General features: G+C 47.0%; 1 protein-coding gene across 3 annotated transcripts in view; it reads left to right on the plus strand.

The window, feature by feature from the left end:
- Positions 1-27314, plus strand: part of CCDC88B (coiled-coil domain containing 88B) — a 1445666-nt gene that overhangs the window by 1026599 nt on the left and 391753 nt on the right. For 2 of the 3 annotated variants that reach the window (XM_069645149.1, XM_069645151.1), the window contains exon 25: positions 7061-7227. In XM_069645149.1, the coding sequence (XP_069501250.1) occupies positions 7061-7227 (167 nt within the window). The remainder of the gene's footprint in view (positions 1-7060; positions 7228-27314) is intronic. The other variant, XM_069645150.1, reaches the window with a different exon arrangement.

Below are 27314 nucleotides of genomic sequence, written 5' to 3' on the forward strand. Positions count from 1 at the left end.
TGACAGACTGCGCTTTAAAGATTCTGAACCAATATGGACTTATACTAATGGGCTATGAAAGTACAAGATACCCAACGGGACAACTACCAGAACAGGGCGCCTTCCACTCTGATTGTTGTGCGCCAGGACACTTGACTTTCTTCAAAAATGTCAGCGCACAGATGATTATCGCTACAATTATCACAGACTATATAATGAGAAGAATTCAGGATGGACACAAGATTCTATAATGCAGTTCTGAATAGGTTGGAATGGATTGAGTAGGATTACTTTAAAGTAATAGATGACTATGGACAGTTCTAGACTAAATACTCACTTCTATGGCTTTGGAATGGAATGGACCCGTCAAAGATCTGGTCAAGGGTTTGGCTGGGATTCGCTTGCCACCGGACAGGTCTCAGGCACTGGGTTCTGCTCTCAGAGCGGCACTCTGGTCTGCGCGGCCTCTTGGACTGGATCTGACGGGTTCCGGATACAGCTCTGCTCTATGGATCTGGATCTTGGTTCTAGCACGGGGTTCTTAGCTAGAACAGCAAAACAGCTCAGCCAGGCTGTTTGATTTTGTGGTGCCCCTTGGAAGTTTAGGGGTTACAATCAGGTTGCTTAAGATTTTGACGGCCAGCTGAGAAGAGTTCAGCTTTTGGGATTGGGCCCTTCTGCTTCAAAGTTCTAGAGTCTGGTTTCTGGATCTATGTCTGGAGCCTGGATCTTCCTGCAGGGTGCTTCGCCAAGAAATCAGTGGAGGAGTGGGAAGTGTGTCCCTGCCTGTCCTCAGCAGTCCCTATTTATGTATTTCCAAAGTGGATGGGGAGGCTGATTATCTATGCCCAACCCTCTAAGGATCTGATATGTCAGAGAATTTCCCCTCTCCTGATTTGAGACAGGAGCAGTGTGTCATATGTGTCAGAGTGACACAGTGTTTATGGCCCAAAGGAAATCCCTCCCCTTTTACTTAGAAAATCTATTTTCCCCAAAAAATATATTTCCAAGATGCACAACTTGTTAATAATACATAATTACATGAAAGATTGCTTAAGGTACGTTTCTGTCCAACTCTTATTTTCCTACGAGCTATGGTTCATCGCTGACAACTTTTTTGCGCTTTTCACAGGTTTCTCAATATTAGCTCTGCACCAATTTTTACACATGCATACACATCCCATCTGGGCACATTCCTGTAACTTTTCATGTTCCTAACATAAACACAATGGCTACAATATGAATAATTTCCGGGGTTCAGTCTCAGAACATCGTGAAAGGGGCCCCTAGGGGACCCTGACGTCTATGGAAACAAGGCGAGTCACCACACACAATAGATACGCCAGACACGAGGTTGTATTCCCAAAGCTAGGGTTTATTGCAAAGCAAAAGTCTCAGTTGGCCAACTCGGTCTCATGCCCCACGACGTGTATCTCTAGACCTCGAGGGACGCAAGAGAGTGAATTACGTACATCAGTTACATATATATAAAATGCATATCAAACAATCAGCTATGACATGTTTAACACCCCCCTTTATTGGGTTTCTTTGAACTTGGTATGATGATGGACATCTCCGACCACTATGACACCTTCAAACATCTATTCTAGTAACAATTTGCAATTTGTGAGTGCAAAGGCATCTTTCAGTTGTTGAATAGAACACAGCGCTTCTGTCCTTGGAAGCGAGCTACATACGGGGGGGAAGAGTTGCATTCCGGACCTTGCTATCTATCAGGTGCTATTCGCGTCCTGGGAGCTGACACACTCGAGCGGGCTCAGCAAAGGGGGGGCCATAAGAAAAGCATAATTCAAGCCTTTAGCGGTATTATTCTAACATATTCTACAATATAACGAGACTGGCTGGCAGCTGTGAAATGATTAAATGCCCTGCAGCTCTGCTTCAGGGCTACATTCGGGAGGGAGCCAGGCATTCTTCCTGGCGCTGCATACATTTGTGTTTCAGCGAACTCTTGTTATCCTCACGGCCCTGCGTCCTTGTCCTTTTCACATACAGACAACAATGTTTCACAGTCGAGCAGTGTAAGCGGAAAATATACTGCGAAGCAATAGGAACAGAAAGCAATGAGCAATGGTTAGAAAACAAAATGCCGATTCTTGTTACATCAAAATGACCGTTCATTGGCAAACTCAAAAACCTATATTTTGTCATATCGTGCATGCGATGGCTGGCCCACGGCCATCAAAATGCGTTTGCGGTCTCAAAGTAGAGGTATCCGTATTTCTAGACTGACAATCGCACAGATTCCAGCTTAGTCTTAAACTGTGAGTGAATTTTCCATTTTAACAATCTCTAAGTTTCATATTTTTGTCAGTTCAGTACACTTTGCTATGAGCATTTTTATAAAACATACATTTACACCAACTTCAATCAACAATTTCAGTCTGGCCCGCCTCCAGAGCTGGGCTGAGTCAAACGGATTTCCAAACAGCTCTGTGTTTCTTTTTGGCAATCAGCATTGCTTTATCAAGTGATTTCAGGCTACTTTGTGGGTAGCCCAATGGTGGGTTTTGGCAGTGGTCTCCTGTGTTACCACTGACATAGGCAAAAGTGGATGGCGGCCTATTTTTTCAGATTTTTACTGCGCACTTTCTGGTGATTTTTAGCGAGCAGCATGCTGCTGCCAGCAATGTACAGTAATGTTGCAGGGCCTGGACTAGTGGGTTGAGACATCCCACAGCCCCCAATACACATCAACGGTTTTGGGTCTCTGGTTTGGGGTGAATTGCCTTAATACCTGGGAGCCTGATTGGGTGCTGTGTGATGAATACCCTAGTGTGTGATTGGCTGACTGAGCTTAACTCTGACTAAGTCAATGGGGGAATTTATGTATAACAGAAGGCCCCTCACTTACCTCTGTGCCAGAAGCCCAAGGTCAGAATGTTAATGTTAATGTGAAAGGACATTTGTACCGCGCACTATCACCACCGTAGTGTCCCCTGGAAGCTTGAAATCCTCCTGTGCCAAAAGCTTAGAGTATTCCTGGAGGCGTATCCTGAATCCAGCTGGAGGAAGAAGTCGAATTCAAAGGTTGCTTTGCTGATTCAAGGACCTTTCAAGCAAGGACCTGGACAGGTGACCTCTTCCCGTAGTTACGAGGGGACATTGTGCAAATGTTGTTCACTTCACCCGAAGTGTCCTGGAAGCCAGACCTGAGTGCCCGCCATCCTGCAGAGGTTTCTTTGTGGGTTCAGAATAAGAGTGTCCAGATATCTTGTACCCAAGCAGTCCACCAGCATTGTCCCGGGTCCGAAGGCTGTTTGTGACCATTGGAAAGCCAGACTGCCATGTATCACCCAGTAGAGGGGACACCCGGTATAGTGCTTCTTGATGCCCGAAGCATTCCAAGTTCCACCCGATATGTTCAAGTGGCACTGCAGACATGACACCTGTCTAATTTGCCATGGCTGAAGATGTCCAGTGTCGCTGCCTGCAGAGAAGTGCCTGCCGGGGGGTTTCATGACATTCCAAACCGAAGAACGAGTCCCGATGGTCCAAACTTAGTGGTGGCCCACAGAAAAGTCCTTTGCTCGAGTCCAAGTTACCAGAAGCCATACTTTTGTCCGTGCTGCAGCTGTAGCAGCGAAGAACCGAATGGCGGCCAACCGCGAATTCCAAAAAAGCCGACACTTATTTCTGTCACTGCACCCATCGCCACTGAAGGTCATCAACGAAAACCAGAGGACTCATACTCACCTCCCACGCCTTTGCAAGGTCCACAGTGAGTTTCATCTTTGTCGGCGTAGCAACCCCACCAAGGAGACCACTTCGGCAGACCATCATTGCTGCCTTTCCGACATTGCTTCGTTCCCTTCTCCTGCTCGACAGCAACAACCCAGTGACTTCATCTTCCAGAGGGGGTCCATGTTTGAGGGGCATCGTCGAGTAAAGCTGAGAGACTCCACCACTTCGCCTTCCAAGGCATCCAAGGTACTGTGACAAGGAAGATGGGCTTCCTCCCTCAGGGTCCATCCAGGGGTCTCAGATTCGTCTTGGGCCCAGCTCCCCTGTTGATTCCCAGGTACTTTGGGGTTTTGGGACCTGTAAAGAGAAAAGCAGGCAATTACTGAACATTTAAGGACTGGGCTTTAATATAAAAGCAAAGTATAACTTAACATTTTCATTGCAAGTTGCACAGATGGAGGAATCTTCACACAAATTTGCATTTTACCCTGAAAAGTATTCTGCCAGTGTTCTAAAGTAATTCGCTTGCATTTCGACATTTGTGGTTTTGCAGTTAAACAGTGCTTAGTAATTTTGGTGCATTTTATTACAACTACCCATTGGTGCATTATTGCTAAAGCTAAGACTCTGTGGTACCACACACATAGTACTGTACATATTGTATTAACTGTTGAAGTAAAGTACAAAGTGAGTCTTATTTAGGTGTATATATTCATCTAAACATAATCTATTCAATAAAATAACAATGTTAGCACAAAACTGTGTGTGGACATTCCATTGTGGAGGGATTGATTCATTGTACCTAAGAACCAGCCTGCATCACCTCGCTTGAGTCTCAGCCTTGGTTGCTCATCCATTGCTAACCTTTCATAGCTTTGGCTGAGGTGCTTCTGTGCCTCCTCCCCAACCATATAGTGGGTAGTACCACAGACACCCCTGTCCTGTCTTTACATATATTGTATTGGTTTTTTATTTAATAATTGCTTTTTGTCTACTTGATACCTGCTCATTTTCTTGGGCATCGCTCACAACGCCAAGATGCTCCTTATGGGTGAACGTTTTGCTCTTTATAAATTTCAAAATAAAATCACTTAGCCTGCAGACAATTGCCTGCAAACCTTCCAGCGAATATTATGAATGGGGAGGGAGCAACAACTGATGCCGTCTTGCATAACATTCAGAGCCAGTACCAAACAAATATAAAATTGTGCACACTTTGGCAAAATCAAATGTTCACGTTCCCTGAAAGTTACTGCTTGCTATATATTTCTATCAAAGGCTGGGAGAGTAGCTAAAAGCCAAGGCTCTCGCTTTGGGAACAAGATGATGTTGTGCAACATGGGTGCGATTTCAGGTCAGGTGCTTATAAGCTGGAGATGTTTGGCATTAAGCACAGTGCAGAAACCAATACAATACAGTTTCAAAGCCATTGTATCTATGAATTAGACATCTGAAAACAGCTATTTACCTGTAACACTGGCTTTGCAGCTGGGTACTTTTTATCGATTCATATGGGATTGTTGATGCAGGCTTCTTAGTTCCTCCACAGTCAAGCATTCGGTGGACAACGCCGTTAATGAAGGGTGTTCTCAGTATGTTTTGGAAGTTGATTTTCATTTTTGTTTACCTCTTCAAGTCCCACTGGGCTCAGAGAAGTGCTGGCCGTTGGTGCTTTTTGACTTTGTATCAGTAGGTGCATCTCTCCCCATAGATGAAGCTTTCCTTTTAAAGGAGTTTGCTTTTCTGAGACGTCGAGTGCAGGGAGGCCGGGGCTGTTCTAATAGTTCCCCCCCCTGTTGTGGCACCCCTGCAGTCTTCCAAAAACACAAGGAGTCTCCTGTCCTGGAGTGTCTGCTGAGAAAACGCTCACAGATTTCAGTCTTTTGCCTTATGGGAACACAGGCAGCAAATGCATTCATTATGTGGATCCCTTAAAAAACATTTTTCTTCCACATTTACTGCAGTCTTTAATTTAAATAAATACTTCTTGGGTTTAGGGGCTTCTTCCACCCTGCCTTCTTGAAAAGTGCAGAGTGGTCCTGAGGATTCACTGCCAACAGACTGGCAGTTTAGAATCAGAAGATGGCTGCCTTGGCTTGAGCTAAATCTACCTAGACATAGCTAATTGGCTGAGGCAAAAAGGACCAATACGAGGTGGATAGGCTGTCAGTTAAAAGCCTTATTTATTGTGTATGTGTGGAATGCATTGCTATAACAAATATTGTGTACCAACAGTGCTTTAAGTGGTATCCAAAATCGAGCCAGGGCGCTTATGTATTCATTTATTTATTTAGTGGGTATATATAATGCACCTGTACAGCAAATGGTGTTTCAAGGTGCCACAAGACAAAAGGGTGGGGGGAGAGTTGAACAGGGATGGAGAATATCAAAAAACTTCCTACTAGGCCAGGTGTCATTCGGATCATGCAAGTGCAGTAGCAAGAAGTGCAGGGGAGTGGCGACATAGGGGGTGTGCCGGTCAGAGCGGAATGCATTAATGCTAAAATGGGGAGGGAAGAGTTGAGAGCATGCAAATGCTGGGGAGGAGGGGCGGGAGAAAGAGGGCCCTTGAACTAGGCAAGTGCTAAGGGGAGGCTAGGTGGAAAAGTGCCAGGGGAAAGAGGGTCCACATCAGTGCGAGGACGGAGCTGGGTAGGGGCATGGCCGAATAGGGGTGTGCCCTTGCAGGGGGCAGCACCGCAATTAAGAGCCAACACTTTCCTGACTTGAATGCTGCCTGTTAGGCCACACCTCTTTTTGGCCATGACCCCATAAAACCCTGGCTTGATTTTGCAAAAGGCCGTAGCCTAGTAGGCTGAATTCAGGTCAGGCAAGTGTTGCCTCTTATTTGCAGCTCCCACTCGCTGCCAGGCACCCCTTTGCATCGAACATCTCTCCTGCACTGGGGTATGAGGGTGATGATTCCTGCATCTCCATTTAAAGGGTTGCTTGGCAGGGAGTCGACACAAAGGAAGAAAGGCTAGAATTTCTTTTTTTCTAAAGCCTGAATAGCTCTCTTATACACGAGAGCTTCAGGTTTTGAAAAAAGTCTTTGGGTTATAGTGGACTGGGGATACCAGGGGACGTTAGGAAGCCCTGGCAGGGTCTCGTCTCGAACACTATTCTCTGAGACTGCCGGGGTCCAGTCCCCACTATCCCTGGCCCACTTAAAGCCCTGTGTACCAGGGATTCCAGGGAAAAATGTAAGCATGTGAATCTCTGAAAATATCAACCACTGAGAACTGCAGCTAGAGGTAAGTAGCTTATTTTTTTCCTTTAATGTGTGTGGACTTCATGAAATCTGATTTCTCAATGCTATTTACTACATGTGATCCCTGATTTCTCGTGAATGTGTAAACTGCTTCTCTTCATGCAGGAAAACCAACTGGATTGCTGACAAAATGAAGAAGCTGATTAAGCCACGGAAGGAGGGTGCCCGGGAACGGCTACGTGTCCCAGCCATTGAGCTGGGGAGCTCGGAAAATCTGGTGACTCTGCTGCACAATGAAGGCATGGAACACGCTTCCTTGCAAAGAGCTGGGGGTGACTATATATCTCAGAATGCAGGGACACACCCATTTCACCATCTATGGTGGAATATTGTAATCCTGCATGTTGTGCACTTGTACTGCTGTGGACTGTGAGGAATGCTTTCAGTGCTGTTGTAAAGTGCCGCGCCTATGGAGTGAGCGTACAAGTAGTGCCTGTAGTACTGCCAAGGCCTTGCACTACCTTCACTCAGTGTATACATGTGGGTGGCAAGCTGCCTGCACTGACCTGAGTGCACCTTCGAAACCACTGCTTCCCGATAAACTATAAGGAGTCTCTCACAGCCTCTACTCTGCCTTCGCTGAAGGTAGAGGTGTTAAAAGGGGGAGGTCGGAAGGGACAATGGGGTCACCTTTTATAACCACAGCTCCCTCATACCCCACTCTGCAGCGAACCGCAGGAAGCACAGCACTGGGTACGTGTAGCATACAAACTGTGAGAAGCTTCACATCATGAATGATGAGTATCTTACTTGTCCACTCTGGTCAGCTGAAATGTGTGCACATTACTGTTAATATGAGGTGTGCTATGAAAGTCCCACCCCAATCCCCACTGCCATCATCATTTCAGGTGTTTTTTGGCTTACTTGCATGGGATAATGTGTCATACTGGCAAGGAAACAGCTAGAGAGCAGGGATTGTCTGTATAGATAGGCAGACTGGATGCCCCAGTCCCCAAGCTTCTTATCTATTGTCAACTTGATTGCTTGGTGTTTCTGTGGCCTATCATTTTACTGCATGCAAAATACTTCTAGTATTTTTGTTACTGTGCCCTAGATGTTCCTATATCCAACTAGAAAAGTTGATATATCACATTTGTAAGCATAGCATTTCATGCCTGACTCCTCCCTCTTCTAAACCCTGTAACTACAGGTTTGATTACTGCCAAATCTAATGGTATGCAATGTATTGACCGCAGGAGGATGTAAGACTGATTCAACTCTGCAGAGATTTTATCTTGAGAATTGCAATCTGGAACATGTCAAAACAGAGTGTTTACCTTGCAGAGCTATCCACACTCACTAGAGTATGTCTGATAAATTGTTAATACTGGGTGGGATAGAAACGCTGGTGGGTGTGCTCTGGCTCTCAAGGCACCAGGAACTGTCTGTGCCAGGGATGTCCTGGCAGCCCTGCAGGACTTCAAAACGAAGGAACAGATCCTGCAAACAGTGAGGGGTGCGAAACAAATGACTTACAATGGGACTAAAATACTGCTTTTCCAAGACCTAACCCAGATAACCGTGTCCAAAAGAAGAAAAAATGTTGGTGGTCCTGGGGCTATTTCGAGATAAAGACATCTGATATTGTTGGACGTTCCCGTTCGTTTTGGTGTTTGAGTGGCAAGGGAAGCAATATCGAACCACATCCTACGAAGAAGGAGCAAGAAATCTGGGAATCGAGGAAGAGGACCAAGACTCAAGGCACCCCCAGACAAGAGCTCAGACCTCACTCAAGAGTTGAGAATGGTCAACGGTGAAACCAAAGAGAAACAAGAAGGGGGGTATCAGCCTCCATTGAAAGGTCCGGCCTTATGAGAAGAACAGGAATGGAGGTCATGTCCGTCAAAGGACAACATTTGTGGACACAGACAATGAAGGTAGAAAGGGCGAGTTCAGCAGCATGCCTGGGGGAGGTGGGGGAGAAATCTAGAATGGGTTGGGGAGAACCTGCTGAGGAGCAAGCTGGGTCAGGTAGGGGGTCAATTCCAGAGAGGGCGATTTGGAGGCGGGGGGCTAGAGGCTGGTTAAGCCATCCCAGTAAAGGGCGGGACGGAAGGGAGAGGGTAAGAGGGTAACAGGGGGAGCAGAAGTTGGTGGGAAGGGAGAGGGGAGGAAGTCTGAACTTGATCGGGTGAGAAGGTACAACTACAGGGGTTACTCCTATGACAATGGATAATCATAACAAGCTGGGTATTATATCCCTGAATATCAATGGTCTAAACTCCCCTCTGAAAAGGAAAAAACTAGAAAGATTTATTCGGAGGGAGGGGCTAGACATTATAACATTACAAGAGACCTATGTACAGACCCGGGACAGAGACAGACTAAGATTGCAAGGTTTTCGCCAAATGTATCAATCCACTGATAAGAATAAGAAGAAGTGCTGGTTGCTCTTAGGAATAACCTGGACTTCACAGTTACCGATACGGAAAGAGATGCCCTGGGGAGATACTTAGCCGTGAACCTGAAGGGGAGGGAGAGGCCTACACGGTAGCTACCATTTACGCACCAAACACGGGTCAAGATGACTTCATACAAAAATCCTTGGTTAAACTCGAGAGACTTGCTCAGGGACCCATAATTCTTACTGGGGATTTAAAAATGGCTTGGGATCCAGAAAAGGATAGGACCACGAAAACCCAGGGAGCACCCTCAAAAAATTGGTAGAGAAAGTGGAGAGATTAGCATTAGTGGACATTTGGAGGAAAAAGGAAGGGGATAAGGAAAGGTTTACATTATTCTCACATGGCCATCGATCATCTTCAAGAATAGACTGTGTGGTCATCCCGGGCACTCCTGGGATGGGTAGTGGCTATAGAGGTGGGGGCAATAACCCTATCAGACCATGCACCCTGACACTAAAACTCACCAGCAGAGCAGGGACGTTAGGACTCTGGAAATGGAGGTACCCAGTATCTCTATTTAAGGAAGAAACCCTAAAGAAAGAGTTGAAGGAAGCAATGGGGAACTGCTTTGGGGATAACAACCCTGAGGGCACTTCCTTGCAGACGAGGTGGGACACCTTTAAGGTTACGATAAGGGGGGAAATCATTGCGACCAAGGCCCGTAAGGACAGAGAATCGAGGCTCATTGAAAAAGACCTGGAAAAAAAATTAAAGAAGGCAATTTGCCAGGATTGGAGAGGGAGTGAGCGGTGAAACAAGAAAGGAACACAGAGCTATAAAAGGCCAATTGGAGATAATACAGGAGACAGCAGCAGAAGAATCCCTTCTGTTCTTAAAACAAAAATATTATATTAAAGCAAACAAATCAGATTGGCTATTAGCTAGGATGTTGAGAAGGGAAGAGAAGGCCAAAACTATGCTAAAACTAAGGGTGGAACAGGGGGGATGGGGGGATACCAGTACGGATACTAATGACATCATCCGAGAATTTTCCAGGTTCTATCCGAGCATATATAGCTCGGTAAATCCATCTGAGTAGAGTTAACTGGACTATATAGGAAAAGGTGAGTTGGTAGAAATAGGTGAACAGGAAGGAGAAGCCCTAGAAAAAGACACAATGGACGCGGTGCGGAAGGGTCATAATTCTGCTGCCCCTTAACATCTCCTGGCCTGGATGGGTTCACCGCAGAATTCTATAGATCCTTTAGGGAGACACTAATTCCATAACTGGTCCCCCTCCTGAACGACATTGGGAGAAGGGGACAAATTACGGCTACCATGGAGGAGACAAAAGTAGTCCTACTGCCAAAGGAGGGCAAAGACCCGACTCCATGTTGACTTTAAGATGTACACAAAGGTCCTAGTGAATCGTTTATATCCATTTCTCCCACGAATAATCAGACCGGATCAAGCAGGCTTCATCAGGGGCAGACAGATGAGTGACAATACAAGGAGGATCACCCATTTTATAGAAAAAGTCAATCAAAAGAAAACCCAGCCATCCTCGTAGCCCTAGACGCTGAAAAGGCCTTCGATAGGGTAGACTGGCGGTTCCTGTGCCTCGCAATGAAGCAAATGGGCTTTGGCGATATATTTCTTACAGTGATCAAAGCCAACTACCAGAATCTATCCCTACGGCTAGCAATCAATGGCCAACTCTCAGATCCCATTAAAGTAAGCTGCACCCTCCCGCCTTTGCTCTATGCAATTCATCTGGAGCCACTTTTGGCGGCAATAAGACCCAATGGGGAGATTGAGGGGATTCCATTTGGGGGTAGGGAACATAAGATTGACGCCTTTGTGGATGATATGTTGCTAACGTTAACTCTACCGGAATCCTCTCTTAGAGCAATGGGGAGAGAGATGCTACAGTTCGGGAGAGTCACAGGGTTAAAAATAAATGTTCATGGGAGACCGCTAGGGAGTGCCGTCCAAGAGGGGCGCGTGAGCCAGGAGTTCGTAACCCTGCCAGATATGAACATTTAATACGAGGCAGAAACCCCAATAAATGACCCACCGGAGAGTAGCCCCGTTGAAAGAAAGGCGCAGAGCAACAGCATAACAACCCTAGAAAGAGGAATTGCGCTCCCAACGAGAAGATCGAAGAGCCACAGCCGGAGGATCTGGCGTGCAGATGTAGGGAGAAGCGCGCTAACCGTCCCCTGGAGGTGGGGGAAATGCACCGCAGGCAGTGTCCGCACCCGTGGAGAGAAAGCATCAGGCGCCCATCGGCCCGGAGAGAGCAGGGACACTGAGCGAATCACTGCAGGATTGGAGTAACGGAGCGGCAAGTTCCCGGACGCCATGTGTAGCCGCATTGGGTTTTCCTGGAGGAATTGGGCTCCAAGTGTAGAGCAGCTTCATACGGTGGATAAGAGGCAGTGAAGAGGATAGGAACCCCGGGACAGTGAGGGCTGGTGGGTGCGGGGTGAGGAGGCGCAAGTACCCCCTTCCTCCCCCCCTGACCCCCCCTGGGCCCGCCACAGCAAACTGGAGGAGCGGGGGAAGGAAGCCCCTGGGCACCTGTTGGAGGGGCCAGAGAGGAAGAGCCCTAAGGTGTGTGTGAACACTTGGAGGGAGTGCCCCAGTGGGGGGGCAGGATACAGAACATGCCAGGAGAGAAGGAGGAGGCCCCCGGCTGAGGCATCCAAGGATGCAGTGAAGCAGCAAAGGCACGTGGATAACAGGTGAGCCCTTTGCAGAGCTACCTAGAGGAGGCAGGCACCCCACGGGGAGCCGCTGGACACAGGGAAGGCAGGACACCGTGGAGGTGTGAAGGGGCCCTGGAACGAGGAGACCAGCAGACACAAGGTTGGGAGGTGCGGGCCTACCTCCTCATGCCCCCCGCTGGGCCAGACCACAGTACAGTGGAAATCGGTAGACGGGGGCACCTGACTGCTCAATGGAGAGGCCAGGGAAGCAGAGCCCCACAGCACACACAGATCGCCAGAAGGACTGACAAGGGAGAAGAAAAGGACGTGCTGGGAGGGGAGAGGAGAGACCCCAGTTTGGACTGTTCCAAACAGACGGCATAGCGAAGGGTGGTGCCGCGGATGGACCCACTGGCAGTAGTGGCGAACACAAGTAGGGGGAGCACGTAGCAGCTGGGAGCCCCCAAAAAGAAGACCCAGAGAGGCGATAGGGTTGCGAGAGAAAGACAGTTGGAAGGTGGTGATAGCGGACGGCACCCAGCGTGGAGGGAGCTCACCCATGCAGAAGAAGGCCCCGGAGAAGGGAATATAGCCCTCAGAGCAATAAGCCCTGGACTACATAAGCACAGATGCAAAATGGCGATAGGAGATATGGAGGCCTTAAAGCAAGACGTGCAGGCCATCCTGCTGGAACTTAAAGCGTTCAGGACAGAGGTGCAGACCTCCCTGGGGGCCATTGTGGATAGCATCTCAAACATGGAGGATCGGGTGGAGACCCTGGAGAACAATCAAAGGTCGGCAGATATATCAGACGTGGCCATGGAAACAAGGGTCAAGGAGCTGGAGTGCAGAGGGAGAGAGAGGGGCCAAGGCCAAGATCGACGATGTGGAAAGCAGGGAGAGACTAAATAGCCTGCGGATATGGGGCTCCCCAGCACAGAAACCGAATCTCCAAGAGACCTGGAAATAAAGCTAAAACGCCTGATAAGACAACTGCTGAGAGGAGAGACAGAAAGCGAGATCTGCTTTGATAGGGTTCGCAGAGGCGTTGGGTCAGCGGGAGGACCGCGCTCAGTGGTGGCTATTGCAGTGACAAAGAAAGCCACGGGAAGTTGGAGAAATATAATGGGAAGGAGCCTCTGTAACCATCTTTCAGGACCGATCATCATACACCCTGGAGCAGAGGAGGAATGCAGACCCCTCACTTGCTGGCTTCGCGAGGGAGGAGTTATGTACCGTTGGCGATTCCCCTTCACGCTGGCTTTCGACTACGACAGGGTACATTACGAACTACTACAGGAAGAGGAAGCAAGCCTGCTTCTACAAGAGCTGCAAAAGGGGGTGCTGCTGAAAGACCACGAAGGCCAACGTAAGCTGCAGGAGCGTTTTAACAGTGCTTTCGCCCAACCGAAATGCTGCAGAAGAGACAGGAGCACAAGGAAGTCCTGGAAACCTCCATCATCGCAGCCCAAGGGACAAGGATGAAATAGGGCTCTGCCCACCGGTTGGTGTATCTTTTTGAGCACGGGAAGAGAAGGGGGGAAATGTTGTGATTAAAATGTTTTGTTCATATTCTGGCAGGGTGGGGAACCCCACACCGTCCTGGTAGCCCGGAAATGTTTGGGGGTCTCAGGGTGGCTGGGTATCAGACCCACGCCGGACTTGTTTTTTGCAGGCCATATCTGAGGGAGAAGTTCACATTAGGGGGAGGTTGGTAGGAGGAAGTGGTGGGAGGAGGGATCACATGCAACATATGTCCAAAGGCTCGGACCATAGCTTACATGGAGAAGGAATGGTGATAGGCACAGACTTCACCAGGCAAGGTTATGGTTAATTTGAAGGTAGCGACACTGAATGTAAAAGGGCTTAATTCCTCGAATAAGAGCTCCCTCACAGCAAATGCAATCCGTAAAACCAATCAGGCAGTGTTATTTCTTCAAGAGACACATTATCTTAAGGGGGAGGAGAGTGCCCTAAAGGGACCGGAAGTGGGGCAAATGTACTGGGCCTTGCATGCAGTGTCAAAGAAGGAGGGGGTGGGCATAGTGTTGGCAAAGACCAGGCACCTAAAGGAGGTGGTAAGAAGGGTTTTGGGGCAAGATTCATGGCAGTTAAAGGTAAATTGAAGGGGGAAATGGTCACCTTAGCCTCAATCTATGCGCCAAATGTGAATCAAGTAAAATTCCTAAGTAGGGTGTGTGCAGTAATTGAGGATTGGGAGGATGGGACTATGGTGGTGGGGGGAGACTTTGATATGATCCTGGACCATGAAGTCGTGTTTGGTGGTCCACCCATGGGGAAAGGGGAAGCACGAGGGGTCGGACCCGCAAAGACTTCACGCAGCTGCTGCAACACTATTTCTGGGCAGATATATGGAGTACGTACCATTCAGAGCCGGGGGGGTATACCCTCTTCTCCCCGCCGCACCAATCATACACCAGAACCGGTCTCTTGCTGACACCACAGGAACAGAGTGACCTAACCACTCACCCTATGGTTGAGACAGTAACGTGGTCAGACCACGAGATGATTGTGGTCGAGTGGCATATAAGGAGAGACAGGCGGAGACAGGCGGACACCCAGGTGATGCAGCAATGACAGTCTCTTGCGAAACCCCACCTTCAAGGAATTTATAGAAAGGGAAATTCGCTGCTTTTTCAATACAAACAACAATGGTGAAACACACTCGAAGCATGTGTGGGAGGTGGCGAAAGCCACTCTCAGAGGCCTTTTAATAGTGGAAGGGGAACGGAAGAAAAGGGAGAGGGCGTTGATAGAACAGCGGCTAAGGGGAGAACTGTGGAGCATGCCGACACTCCTAGCAAACCTGGGACGAACGGGGAGGGGCTCCTAAGGGATATGAGGGATATGAGGGACAAAAGGCAAGAGTTGCACTCGCTCTTGATAGGTATGGTACTCAAATGGCTACGGTACACAAAGCAAAGATACTATGAGACAGGGGATCGAGTAGGGACACTCCTGGCAAATAGTATATGGGAGGCAAAGGTGGGGAGGAGAGGTCAGGTGCATACATCAAGGGACAATATGCAGGAGTGCTTCGTAGAATATAATGAAAACCTCGACGCACGGCCCCACAGCGAGGGTGACGCGAGGGTGCAGGAGTATCTGGATCGTCTCCCTATACCCCGGCTGTCAGGAGAGGAGAGGTGGGTTCTAGAGAGGGATATCTCTGCAAATGAGATACGGCAGGCGATAGCTCAGTTTAAGCCGGGCAAAGCCCCAGACAAGGATGGATACACCTCTGATTTTTATAAGCAATTTCAGGAACTCCTGGCAGAACCCCTAGCCCAAGTATTTCATTCTATCGAGGACCGGAAGATATACCACCCACATTCCTGGAAGCACTGATAGTGGTCATCCCCAAACCAAGAAAAGACAGGGAGCAGTCTCCTCATATCATCAACTCTCATTATTGAACATGGACGCCAAGATATTTGCGAAAATTCTGGCATCCAGACTGGAAGCATACCTCCCCAAATTGGTTCACCTAGATCAAGCGGGATTTGTCCATAATAGGCAAGTGTCGGACAGTATGAGAAAAACTTTACACATCATAGCGGCACCCGAGGTGCGACGCAAAGGGGCCCTAATTTTGGCACACCATGCGGAGAAGGCCTTCGATGAGTTAGCTGGGCCTTCATGACGGGGGTCCTGGAACAAATATGGCATGGGAACCAAATGGCTGGGTTGGATCGTGGCCCTATACTCTGGGCCGAGGGCAAGAATAGTGGTTAATGGGGGGCTGTCAAGGGGCCTGGGACTGCAAAGGGGTACTAGACAGGGACGCCCCCTTTCACCCCTGCTGTATGCACTGGTCATGGAACCATGGGCGTTAGCGATACGGGATGACAGTATTACAGGGGTACAAGAAGAGGCTATGAGCTACAAAATGAGCCTGTTTGCTGACAATGCCTTGCTCTATGTTACGAATCCACAAGTGTCGATCCGCCGCCTCCTGCAGACATTGGAAGAATATGGAGCACTATCAGGATTTAAATTAAATATAGCTACATCAGTGGCATTTCCGCTGGGGGAGTGGAGCCAATACGCAAAGGGATATGTCAGAGACTTAGGCCTGCAGATGCAGCAGAAAGGGTGCCGGCACTTAGGGGTTAACGTTACTAGGGACACAGGGGACCTCTTTGTAGAAAACTATACCCTGCTTTGGGACAAAATGCAGGTCGATTTGCGACGTTGGGGTAGAATGAACCTTTCCTTGATGGTGCGCCTCAACTGCATCAAAATGACGAAACTCCCCAAGTTTATGTACCTTTTCCAGATGCTGCCAACCATAGTTCCGACCTCGTACTTTGGGATGGTGTGTAGAGCCCTACTGCACTTTTTGTGGGCAGGGACAAGGCCAAGGGTGGCTTATAGCACCTGAACAAAGTCCCCTATATGCGATATCTAGGAACAGTGGTTAATTCCAGTATAAACAATGAACCAATGAAGAAGAACCCCCTAAGCAACTGTAAACATCTAACATCACAAGGAATAATTCTCCCCAAAAAATTTGGAACATTTTCTTATGTTCCAATAAGAAAGCTTTACCAAAGTAAGGTGACACCTATATTAACATATGGCGCAAAGAATATCTTTGGGTGTGACGCAAAGATCTGGGCAAGATGTTAGGGTTCCTTCTGGAAGCGAATCCTGCAAGTCCCTTAAAGCTGTCCAACTGCATGTATATTATACGAAGTAGGGGTCTCCACACTAAATGCTACAGTGATTTGGAACAAGCTAGCATTATTTAGAAAGACCAACAAAGAAGCAAAGCTACCACCCTTTGATATGCTAACTGAGCGGAAATCACGAAGGAGAAATGCATGGTCAGAATGGATGGAACAGTGTAAAGACATCCTAAAACAGTTGGACACAGATGAAACAACACTGTGGAATAACCCAAACGCAGAAAAGAAAAAGTTGCTGGAACTTGATTGGATTAAAACTGGAGATCAGAGATCAAACCACCAATGTATGAAAAATTCACCATTTGAAGCCAAAAGACGTAATACACTTCCAAATTATATGATCATCGCACCATGTAAGAGCCTGAGAAGGCTCTTCCTGAAATTACTTCTAAATATTTTTTAAACAAAAGAAATTCTAAGACATAGACGAATGATTCAGCCTGAAAATACAACTGCAGGTTCTGCCTAACCGAAGAGGAAAACTTAAAACATCTAGTCCTTTTCTGTAATAATCTAAGGGACCAGCGTGAGAAATTCCTATGGACAGAGCGGGAAAAATATCTGACCTATAATATGAAAGAGTGGTGGGGTCAAATGCATAATAGCGAGTGTAAATCACTCTCGCTAGCATTAATGAGGTTCCTGGATGTGCTAGAAAAGATGATGGAGTCAACGCCCGCTGTCGAAGAATGAAAGAAATCATTTTGCTGTTTTTCTTTTTAAAGCAACGCAGAACTAGCACCGAGAGTACAGTTCCTTGTGTTATTCTCTTCTTCCTCGTCCATTTTTCTACTTTTTGTGATATTAAATATAATGGTAAATTTTATGTTTTGTTTAAGGATAAGATTTTATTGTGATTATTGTGTGAGATTTTTTTTTTGTTCAAATTTCAAAAGTTTGTATAAAATTGTGTGAAATTAAAAAAAAAAAAATAGCACCCTACTCCTATCGCAGGAGGACGGAGGGGTGGGTTTCCCGGATATCGAAGCGTACTATAAAGCAGCGCAGTTAGGAATAATGGTAGATCACCTGGACCCCGGAGCGCGAAAGAAGTGGTCAGTGTATTGATGCCAGTGACGTTGGGAGAGTGGATGTGGGGTGGGTCTCACAAAAGAGATACCTGAACGAGTGCTGACACACCCCATACGGGAGGTGTTCTGGGCCATATGGAAGGAAGGTAACGCCACACGCTGACTATCATCCTGGCCCTCCCTGCTCAGTTGCATGTGGGATCCCCCTGCCCCCTGAAAGACTGAATCGCTGACCCGGGACAGTTTCAGTCCTGGTACGAGGCAGGCCTGACCTGGGCTGGGCAGATGTGGGCAGGCAGGGAGTGCTTACCCTTAGAGCGTCTGGAGGAATGTCTGCAGGTGGGCAAGCTCTCCATATTCCGTTACCTGCAACTCAAGGAGGTGCTGATGGAACACAGGTGGGGAAATAATCTGAGGTGGGAGCTTACGCCCTTTGACAAAACTTTGCTGCAAAGCGCTGATACTAAGGAGCACATTACTAGGCTATATGATGAGCTTAGGAGTTGTGACGTGAGAGGGACACTAACAGTGCGAACCAGATGGGCGACAGACGTGGGCCGGAACTTCTTCGATAGATATGGGCCAGGATATGTAGAGCAGTAAAGGGATCCTCATTCGCCGCTGGCACTATGCCCCGACTACACTAGCGTAAATGTACCTGGGGACGGAGTCAAAATGTTGGAAATGAAAACAGCTGCAAAGTACATACTACCATACATGATGGGAGTGTTCCTATATTCAGCAATACTGACCGTCAGTTTTGACGTGGCTGGAGTGGGAGGATGGGAGGCGAAGGGAAATGTCCCCCTGAAGTTACTGTTTGGAGTAGAGGATGAAGAAAATGAAGGGGAGGGGGAGGGACACATGATACGTACCCTGATGGTGGCCGCAAATGCTGTATAGCACAGTGCTGGAAGAGGAGGGTGGCCCCCCTGGAAAAGGAATGGGCCACGAAAACCTGCGCCATATACGGCATGGAGTACTTGACACATATGTTGGATGAGACAAAAAACGAATATTAATTGGACATGGCTTTTGCTTTTTGAGCGGTCTGGACAATAATTTGCTTCAAGAGAGCTACATTGATGAACTAACTGCATAACAACAGGGACGAGTCGAAACATGGATTGGAAAAAGGAAGTGTGTGAGGGTGGGGGGTGGTTTGGGGATTTATAAATGAAAATTCTTTTATGTACAACTAAAGGTTTGGTAGCAACGTTGCTACAAGTTAAAATGTGTTATGTATTTGTCAATAAAAACTTAACTTGAAAATTTCACAAATCAGAAATTCTGAACCTGACTATACCGAGAGAGGTAGAAGAGGAGCTCAAAGGGACTCTTCTGTATAGATGGGTAGAGAAGACCATAACATATTTAGGAATTAAATTAACAAAGACAATGGAGTCGCTTTTTTCAGCCAATTATTTGCCATTGCTAGAGACAATAAAGAATAAACTAATTGACTGGGGTCCCCTAACAATAACCTGGATAGGAAGAATCAATGTGCTGAAGATGGTTATCCTTCCACAACTACTGTACTATTTTATGTCTCTTCCAACACAGGTCCCTGCCTCATTCAAAAATATACGGGGACATTCGTATGGAATAATAAAAGACCCAGAATAGCTAGAAGGGTAATGATAATGCCTAGAAGCAATGGTGGAATGGGGGAGCCGGACTTTAAAGTCTACTTCATGTCGGCACAAAAAAAGCTTATGAGGTACTGGTTGAAGGACAACAGGGATACATTATGGAGGAAAATGGATAAAGCAGTGGTAGGGGAGAATCTAGAGGAGTTATTATGGAAACCGAAGGGAGATAGACCAGTCAACATGTACTGCAGTAAGATACTGGCGGTGGTAGGGGATTCCTGGGATGAGTTTACAAGGCGGGCCATACTCACCACATTCCCATCTCCATTGACACCAATCTTCGGCAATCCAAACTTCACACCGGGGCATAGGGGAATAGGTTTTGATGTGTGGCTGGAAGGAGGCTGCCATAACATGTGGGATATGTTCGAGGGAGCAGAGATAAAATAATTCTGTGCACCTGGCCACCGACTGTCCCTCGGCCCAAGTACCTGCGCACCCTACCTCCCTCTTGCACTGTCTCCGGGCCACCCATTGTATTGGGATCTGTATCTGTACCCATACAGTCCCCCGCCTTTCTTCTGCTCTTATCAGATATACCCTATCTGACCAATCATGTACTTGCCACTTGCTGGCTGCACTACGACCTTTTCATTGCCTTTATTTATTTATTTCACATATTATTTATTCTTTTCTCTCCTCTGTTCTGCACTTTCCACTTCTCCCCCTTCCACGCACTTTCCCCCTGTTCCCAGTCTCCATGCACTTTCACTTTCTTAATGTCTCTGGGCCTAGTAAGATCGTAGTTTTTATTTTTTTGTTCTCCTTGTTCCCCTCCCTTTGCTTGGTCGCGCTCTGAAACACTTGTGTACGAGCGCGATATAAATAAAATATCATATATCACGGCCTCAGCCATTCTTATTGGCTAGTAGGCTTACTGGGACTTCAATACACAGAAGCACCAGCGCTCCTCTTAGAGGAACGTCAGGCACTTCAGCGCCGGCGCTTCAGGGCCAAGCCGGTCTTGCGCCGGTCCACGGCGTCCGGTGCTGAAAACGCTACCAGTAAATACCTGGACACTAAACACCTAAGACCCACGCCAATATGGGTCTTTTCCCTCTAGACAAATTGCTCTTGGAGGAACACAAACTCCACCTCCTAAATAAAGCCATTATTGCAACCCAACTTGTCACTGACAAAAAAGATAACCATAATGGAAACAACGAGGAACTTGCAACTAAAAGACACCACAAAAAACCCGACCAAAAGTGACTCAGTCGCTCGCCACACTGATCACAACAAAACATACCACTGAGCAAAAAATCTGCCTACTCAATACACGCTTACTGAACAAACATGCCCAATGTATCCATGACAGGATCATTGAGGAAAATATAGACATTTTTTGTATCACGGAAACATGGCTCTCGGATCCAATTGGTCCGACATACGACATTGCAGTCCCTGATGTATACGTAATTCACTGCGCTAATAGAGAAACCGGGAAAGGAGGTGGAGTAGCAGTAATTGCAAGAAGCTCCATCGCCCTCTTCCTAGGTAAAGCTTCATGCAATGTTTGCGAAATGATTCATCTTAAACACTCATCGACTGATGATCTGATAGTGGTTTACAGACCATCATCTTCTACACCTGAATTCAATGAACGTCACCCATCTTCTCAATCTCCTTAAAAGGCCCAAATGCACCACACTGGCGGTCGGAGATTTCAATAGATAGTACGGCAATCAGGCAGACAAAGATGCCATCAACCTAGAAAGTTAATTGCAAAACATAAATTACTTTGTCACCAATAGGGAACCGACAATGAAAAAAGGACATCAACTGGACTGGGTAATTACCAACAACCTAGAGACACATGACTATCAGACGGAACCATGTATTTGGTCAGACCATTTTAGTGTTACCTTTCAGGTCTCTCCACCCTCCTCCAAGGTAAAAAAAACCCTACCCTCCTATAAAATTAACTCAAAGAAACTTCAAAAACATCAAGAGAGAGCAACTCGAATCCTGTATGAAAGGATTTTACTTCCATCGCCGAAGAGGAAGATTCCTGCGATACCATGATGATCAACCTTCTTGACCATCTAAAAAAGTTAGTAGACCAAAATGCTCCCCCCCAGATTAAAACTCTCAGAACCAAAAGTAAATTGCAAGAATGGTTCTCCAAGGAACTGTCCTTGCTAAAAGGAACTAAAAGAAAACTTGAAAACGCTTGGAGAAAAAAAACACAGCAGAAAATAAAGAAAAATTAAAGACTGTGGAAACCTATTATAAGAAAGAGATAATTGAAGCCAAAAAGCAGTACTTCAACAAACAAATTATAGCAGCAGACAATGTGTCAAGCAAACTATTTAATAACTTGAAGTCAATAGACAAACCTATGGCAATCTCGTCACCATTCACACCCTCGCAACAGGAATGCGATAACACCCAAAAAGCATTTTTCGAGAAAATTGAAAAAGCTAGAGACAAAATAACAAAATCCCAACTAAATAAACCTAACAACATAAAAATGCCTTTAGAAAAGGCTCTTGAGAATATACAAACCTTCAACTTCTCGAATATCACCGCTGATGAGATGAAAAAAACACTTGCCTCTATGAAACCGACATCATGCGCGGAAAATATATTACGAGCTAAAATAATACTTGAATACCCAGATATTTTCACCCCTACACTGGCTAAAATCGTCAACACCTCCTTTAGGGACCAGTTAGTCCCACAAGCCATAAAAAAGGTCACTGTAACCCCCTGGTAAAAAAACCATGCCTAGATCCTAGAGCCCCAAGCAACCTTAGACCTATCACGAACTGCAACTTCCTATTGAAAATCATGGACAAGGTAGCTACAGCACAATTACAAACACATACTGATGCCTCTGACTCACTCCATCCACAACAGTCAGGGTTCAGACCAGCACACAGCACCGAATCAGCCATGCTGGATTTCCAGACAAAGATGCTTAGCATCATGGACAGGGGAAAGGCAGGCCTCCTCATCTTGTTGGATCTCAGTGCGGCATTTGATCTGTTAGATCACAATCTGCTTGAAGTAGCACTAGGTAAAACAGCTAACTGTTCACCAGCAGCAAAGACCTGGATAATGTCCTTCCTAAAGAACAGGACTTCTCGAGTGCACTGGGGAGACAAATTCTCCATGGAAAGAGAGATACTTTGTGGGGTTCCTCAGGGAGCCAACATGTCACCACTACTATTTAATCTTTGCATCAGATTTCTATGCTGCGTATTAGACCAAGTAAATGTGTTTTTCACTAATTACACAGACGATACGCAGCTAGTGCTAGAACTTAGTGGGGACCACAAAAAAGATGACAATTTACTTAGAATATACAATACCACTGCGCAATGGATGGACTCCAATTGGATGTGCCTGAATGGCAAGAAAACTGAGCTGACGGTCTTTGGATCCACTCAAGCCAGAAATTCTCTACCTCCAGACTACATCCATTTTCAGATTGAAGACACAAACATCAAAGTGCTTGAGAAGGTGAAAACCCTAGGTATGATGATGGAAGCATCCATAGGAGCCGAAGCTCAGACACAAATCCATCAGACCATACCTCTCTGAGAACAATTGCTCTACCGTGGCCAGGACAACCATCCTAACCAAAAGCTTACAGGTGTATCAGATCATTGAAAACAATGTGGTCAGGATTATCAAATGCAAATCAAAGTCCGACCACATCAGTAATTTGAGGAAGGAGCTACACTGGCTCAAAGTGGAAAGCAGAAGGTTGTGTACTAATTGACCTTTTGACAACTGACCTCGGGAGAATTGACCTTGGGAGAATTTACCTAATTTAGAAGGTCAATTAGGACATATATGCAGGGGCAACCCCCTGCAATCCCCCCACCCAATCCAAAACCCCCTGCAAACCCCCACCCAGTCACCTTATATCATTTATAATCCAAAACTAACCCAATACATATATAAAATAACTTAAATAATATAAAAGTCAATTGTGCAAAAGATCAATTAGGACCACTATAATTAGGTCAATTGTGCAAAAGGTCAATTGTTAAAGGTCAATTTGGGTAATACCAAGCAGAACCCATTTTAAGGCTCTCACAATAGCTCATAGATGCATTCATGGGAAAGCCCCGGGCTACCTGAAATCCAAAATTCACACTTACGCTCCCAGCCGCATTCTACGATCAATGGATCAAAATAGGATTGCAGTAGCTTCCCACAAATGCAAGCTGGGTTTGGGTACATCCTTTCCAGTCATCACTGCAGGTATCTGGAATAATTTACCATCTAACATAAGGAAAGAACAAAATTACTTACGTTTTTGTAAACTAGTGAAAACGTATCTCTTCGACTGATTTCTATGTTCCTAGATACCTCCAACACTTAGACCCTCCACATAGAGTTGCCTTGTCATATTTATGTTTTGTCTTCCGTGTTCTTGTATCTGCGCCCGAGACTTGCGAGTTACCAGCGCAATATAAATGAATAAATAAATGAATAAATAAATATATATATATATATATATCATTCCACCAATGTAAGGTGGACTTTGGGTTGGAAGAAGGTGAGAGGTTAAATAAGACATTGGTAATGAAGCCATCCTTGAAGGTAGCAGCGACACGATTCCTAACCACCTTCGAGATTTTTTTTAAAAACTTTAACTTTATTGATTTTCAACATGTTATACAATGAATTGCGGCTGGCACATCACTGTATATCTCAAATAGCACCCCAACTGAAGGTCAGTACTCCTCATACCGTATCATTGCAACCCCCACCCCCCACCTGGCATAGGTAGAACAGTTTTACTTGACCCAAGTAGATCTCTGGGCAGTGTAGTTCGCCTAACCTTATTCGTTATGACAAAACTTATTTCCACAAGTCCCGGTTCTGCATCAACCTCCCCACTTTGGACCACGGGGGGATCTCCTTGGCCTCCTCTTGTCACTGGTGCTCAGCGCAACCCTTCCTTCCATTCCCCTGAGTTGCCTCCAGCCCCTACGGTGGCATGTACCTGGCCCTGAATGAATCCCATTCCACTTCCAGGTCCGTGTTCCCTAAATGTATGGCAGCTGTTAACCTTTCCATTAGATAGATGGCTTTAAGCGGTAAGCACCCACTCCTTTTTTCCAGGGAGGCATACTCTCCTCCAGTGCATAGCCAGGCATGCCCTCCCCGCCAACAACAGGAAATGCTCCAAATGGGAAAGACCCAGACATGCCCTGTCAACATATTTCAATCCAAACAGCACTAGGAGTGGTGTCGGCATTCGGCATATTCCATCCAGGTCTTTAATCCACCCAAGCACTTCATCCCAGAACATCCGACCTTCGCATACCCCCACCACATATGCCAATAATCCGCCCCCTGGCCCCACACTCATGCCAACAGAGAGGGCTCACCCCCGGGCACATTTTAGAAAGGCTGACCGGGTCATACGGCCACCTGTGGAGCATGTTTGTGGCGTGCAATTTATATTGGGCTGAAATGGAGACCTTATATGCTTTACGACACATTTTCCCCCACAGTGATTCATCCATCTATGTCCCCAAATCCCTTTGCCATTTCTTCTGCAGTCCCTCAGTGTTCCCCTTTCCCGCCTCCACCAGCCCACCATACAGGGAGGAGATCAGCCCCTTCATTTCTACTTGTGAATCCAGTATGTTCTCCACTGGTGGGAGGGCCCTCTGTATTTTATCCTTCCAAACTTGTGTAAGTACTCCCTTCAGTTGCAGGTAGGAGAACACTGATAGATCCCTCACCCCCAGTGCTTCTTCCTGTTCCACTATTGTAATGAAGTGGCCCTGCCTCCACAGCTGCCCAATGCGCGCTAGGCCTGCCTCAAACCAACTCTGGAACCTATCGAGGTTAAGAATGTGGTCTCTCACCCCTTGGGCCCATAAATGACTCTGCAGCGATGGCCACGACTTATCCCCACCATTTCCGGGCACGCTCTCCATATTTCCCATATGACCCCCAGAATGGAATTTTCTCTAATCCTCCTCGGCATCCAGGTCCTCGGGCCCAGAGACGTTCCCCCACTGTGGCCGGTTGGAGATGGAAATTATCTAATGCCACCCACTGGAGGTCCCCCTGCTCTCTGAGGTGCAGGATTACGATCCTGAGCTGAGCAGCTCGAAAGTAAAGTTGCAGCTCAGGGAAACATACTCCCCCTTTCGCCTTAGGCAGCACCAAGACCTCATATGCCACCCTGGCCTTCTTTCCCTGCCATAATAACCTAACGAGGTGCCCCTTTATTTCCCAAAATGTTGACTCTGGGACGGATATAGAGGACTTCTGAAAGAGATAAAACATTCTCGGGAGAAAATTCATTTTAAGTCGCCCAAACCATGAGATAGTCGTACTCCCCCATTTTTCCATATCTAAGTACAATTAGTACCGGCCGGTCTGAAGGATGTGGTTAATTAACTTCACCATTTGTGAAACCAGTAGATTTGTGAATGTTTTGTAAAATCCCGGGGTATACCCGTCCTACCCTTGGTCTTACCCGTCCGTGACCCCCCCGATCCGATTGCTTCTAGTATCTCCTTGCTGTTAATGGGGACGTCCAACCCTGTGGACTCCTGAGTTGTCAGCATCGGGAGGGGATTCCCCCCAAGATAAGCCCCCAATTACTCCTCTCAGGGGGATCCCCCCTTTATACAACTGTTCATAGAAGGAGGCAAAGGTCTTGAGCATCCCCTCCGCTGTCCCCTCCATTAACCCCTCCGTGCCCCTCACTTCAGTGATCCATCTTTCCGCTCGTTGTCCCCTTAAGCGGGCCGCCAAGCGTGCATCCGCCTTATCCCCTTTCTCATAATATTTTTGTTTTAGGAATTGGAGCTGGGGAACTATCTTGCTCTCCTCCAAGCGCCACAAGTCCAGCCTCTTCCCCTGCACTTCCTCTACTCATTCTTCCATACCCGTCTCCGAGTTGTGTATTTGCCTTTCAAGAGTCCCTATCTCTATTCGTAGTTCATTTTCCAAGAGCGTCCTCTCTCTCTTCCTTCGAGCCCCTTCTCTAATCAGGAGTGCCCTCCATGTCACCTTTGCTGCGTCGCACACTGTACCCTGGTCCACCTCCCCAGTATCATTCAGGGTGAAATATTCCCTGATCGCCCCCTCAATCTCTTCCCTGAACACCCTATCCCTCCAAAGGGACTCATTGCACCTCTGTATAGAGTTTCCTGCCTGCAGACCCCACCATGATAGGTCCATAGAAACCAAGTCGTGATCTGACCAACATATTGGGTGAATCCTGGAACACAAGGCCGAATGTCACAGCTTTCTTGTTATGTACAAAAAAACAATATGAGTGTATGTCCCGTATGGTGGTGAATAGAAGGTAAAGCCCCTCAACTGTGGGTGGAAGAAACACCACACATCCCGCAGTTCATGAAAGTCCACCACCTCCTGGAGCCCCTCGCCACTCACTCCAGTGGCTTCCATCCCTGACTGGTTCTGGGCCTTCCTGTCTAATGTGATATCCGCCCGCAGGTTGAGGTCCCCCACACTCCCCATGATCATGCACCCCGTGTCCTCCGTCAGCATTTACGCTAGCATTGGGCGCACAAATTCAACTGACCCTAGTTTGGGACATACATCATTGCAAAGGTAATTCGCACCCCCTTGATAAACCCTGATACATCCAGCGCTCTCCCATCCACACTCCTCCACACCTTCTCCTCGATCATCCTGGGTCGTTTGTGTATTAGGATGCCTACCCCACCTTTCCTAATGTCTCCAGAGGACCAATAGGTTCGTCCAAGAAGCCCACAGGACACCATCCCTTTCTCCCCTCAGGAGAACCTTGTCTCTTGAATGAGAAGCACATCCATTCCCCCCTCCTGAACTCTTTGGCTACCAAAGATCGTTTTGTGGGTGAGTTAAGTCCCTTAACTTAAGCTTGCAGACTCTCAGGTGATCCGCCTCCCCCTCCTACCCAGATCCGTCATT

This window comes from Ambystoma mexicanum, chromosome 2p (genome assembly GCF_040938575.1).
Source record: "Ambystoma mexicanum isolate Mex_15411 chromosome 2p, UKY_AmexF1_1, whole genome shotgun sequence".
Lineage (NCBI taxonomy): Eukaryota > Metazoa > Chordata > Amphibia > Caudata > Ambystomatidae > Ambystoma > Ambystoma mexicanum.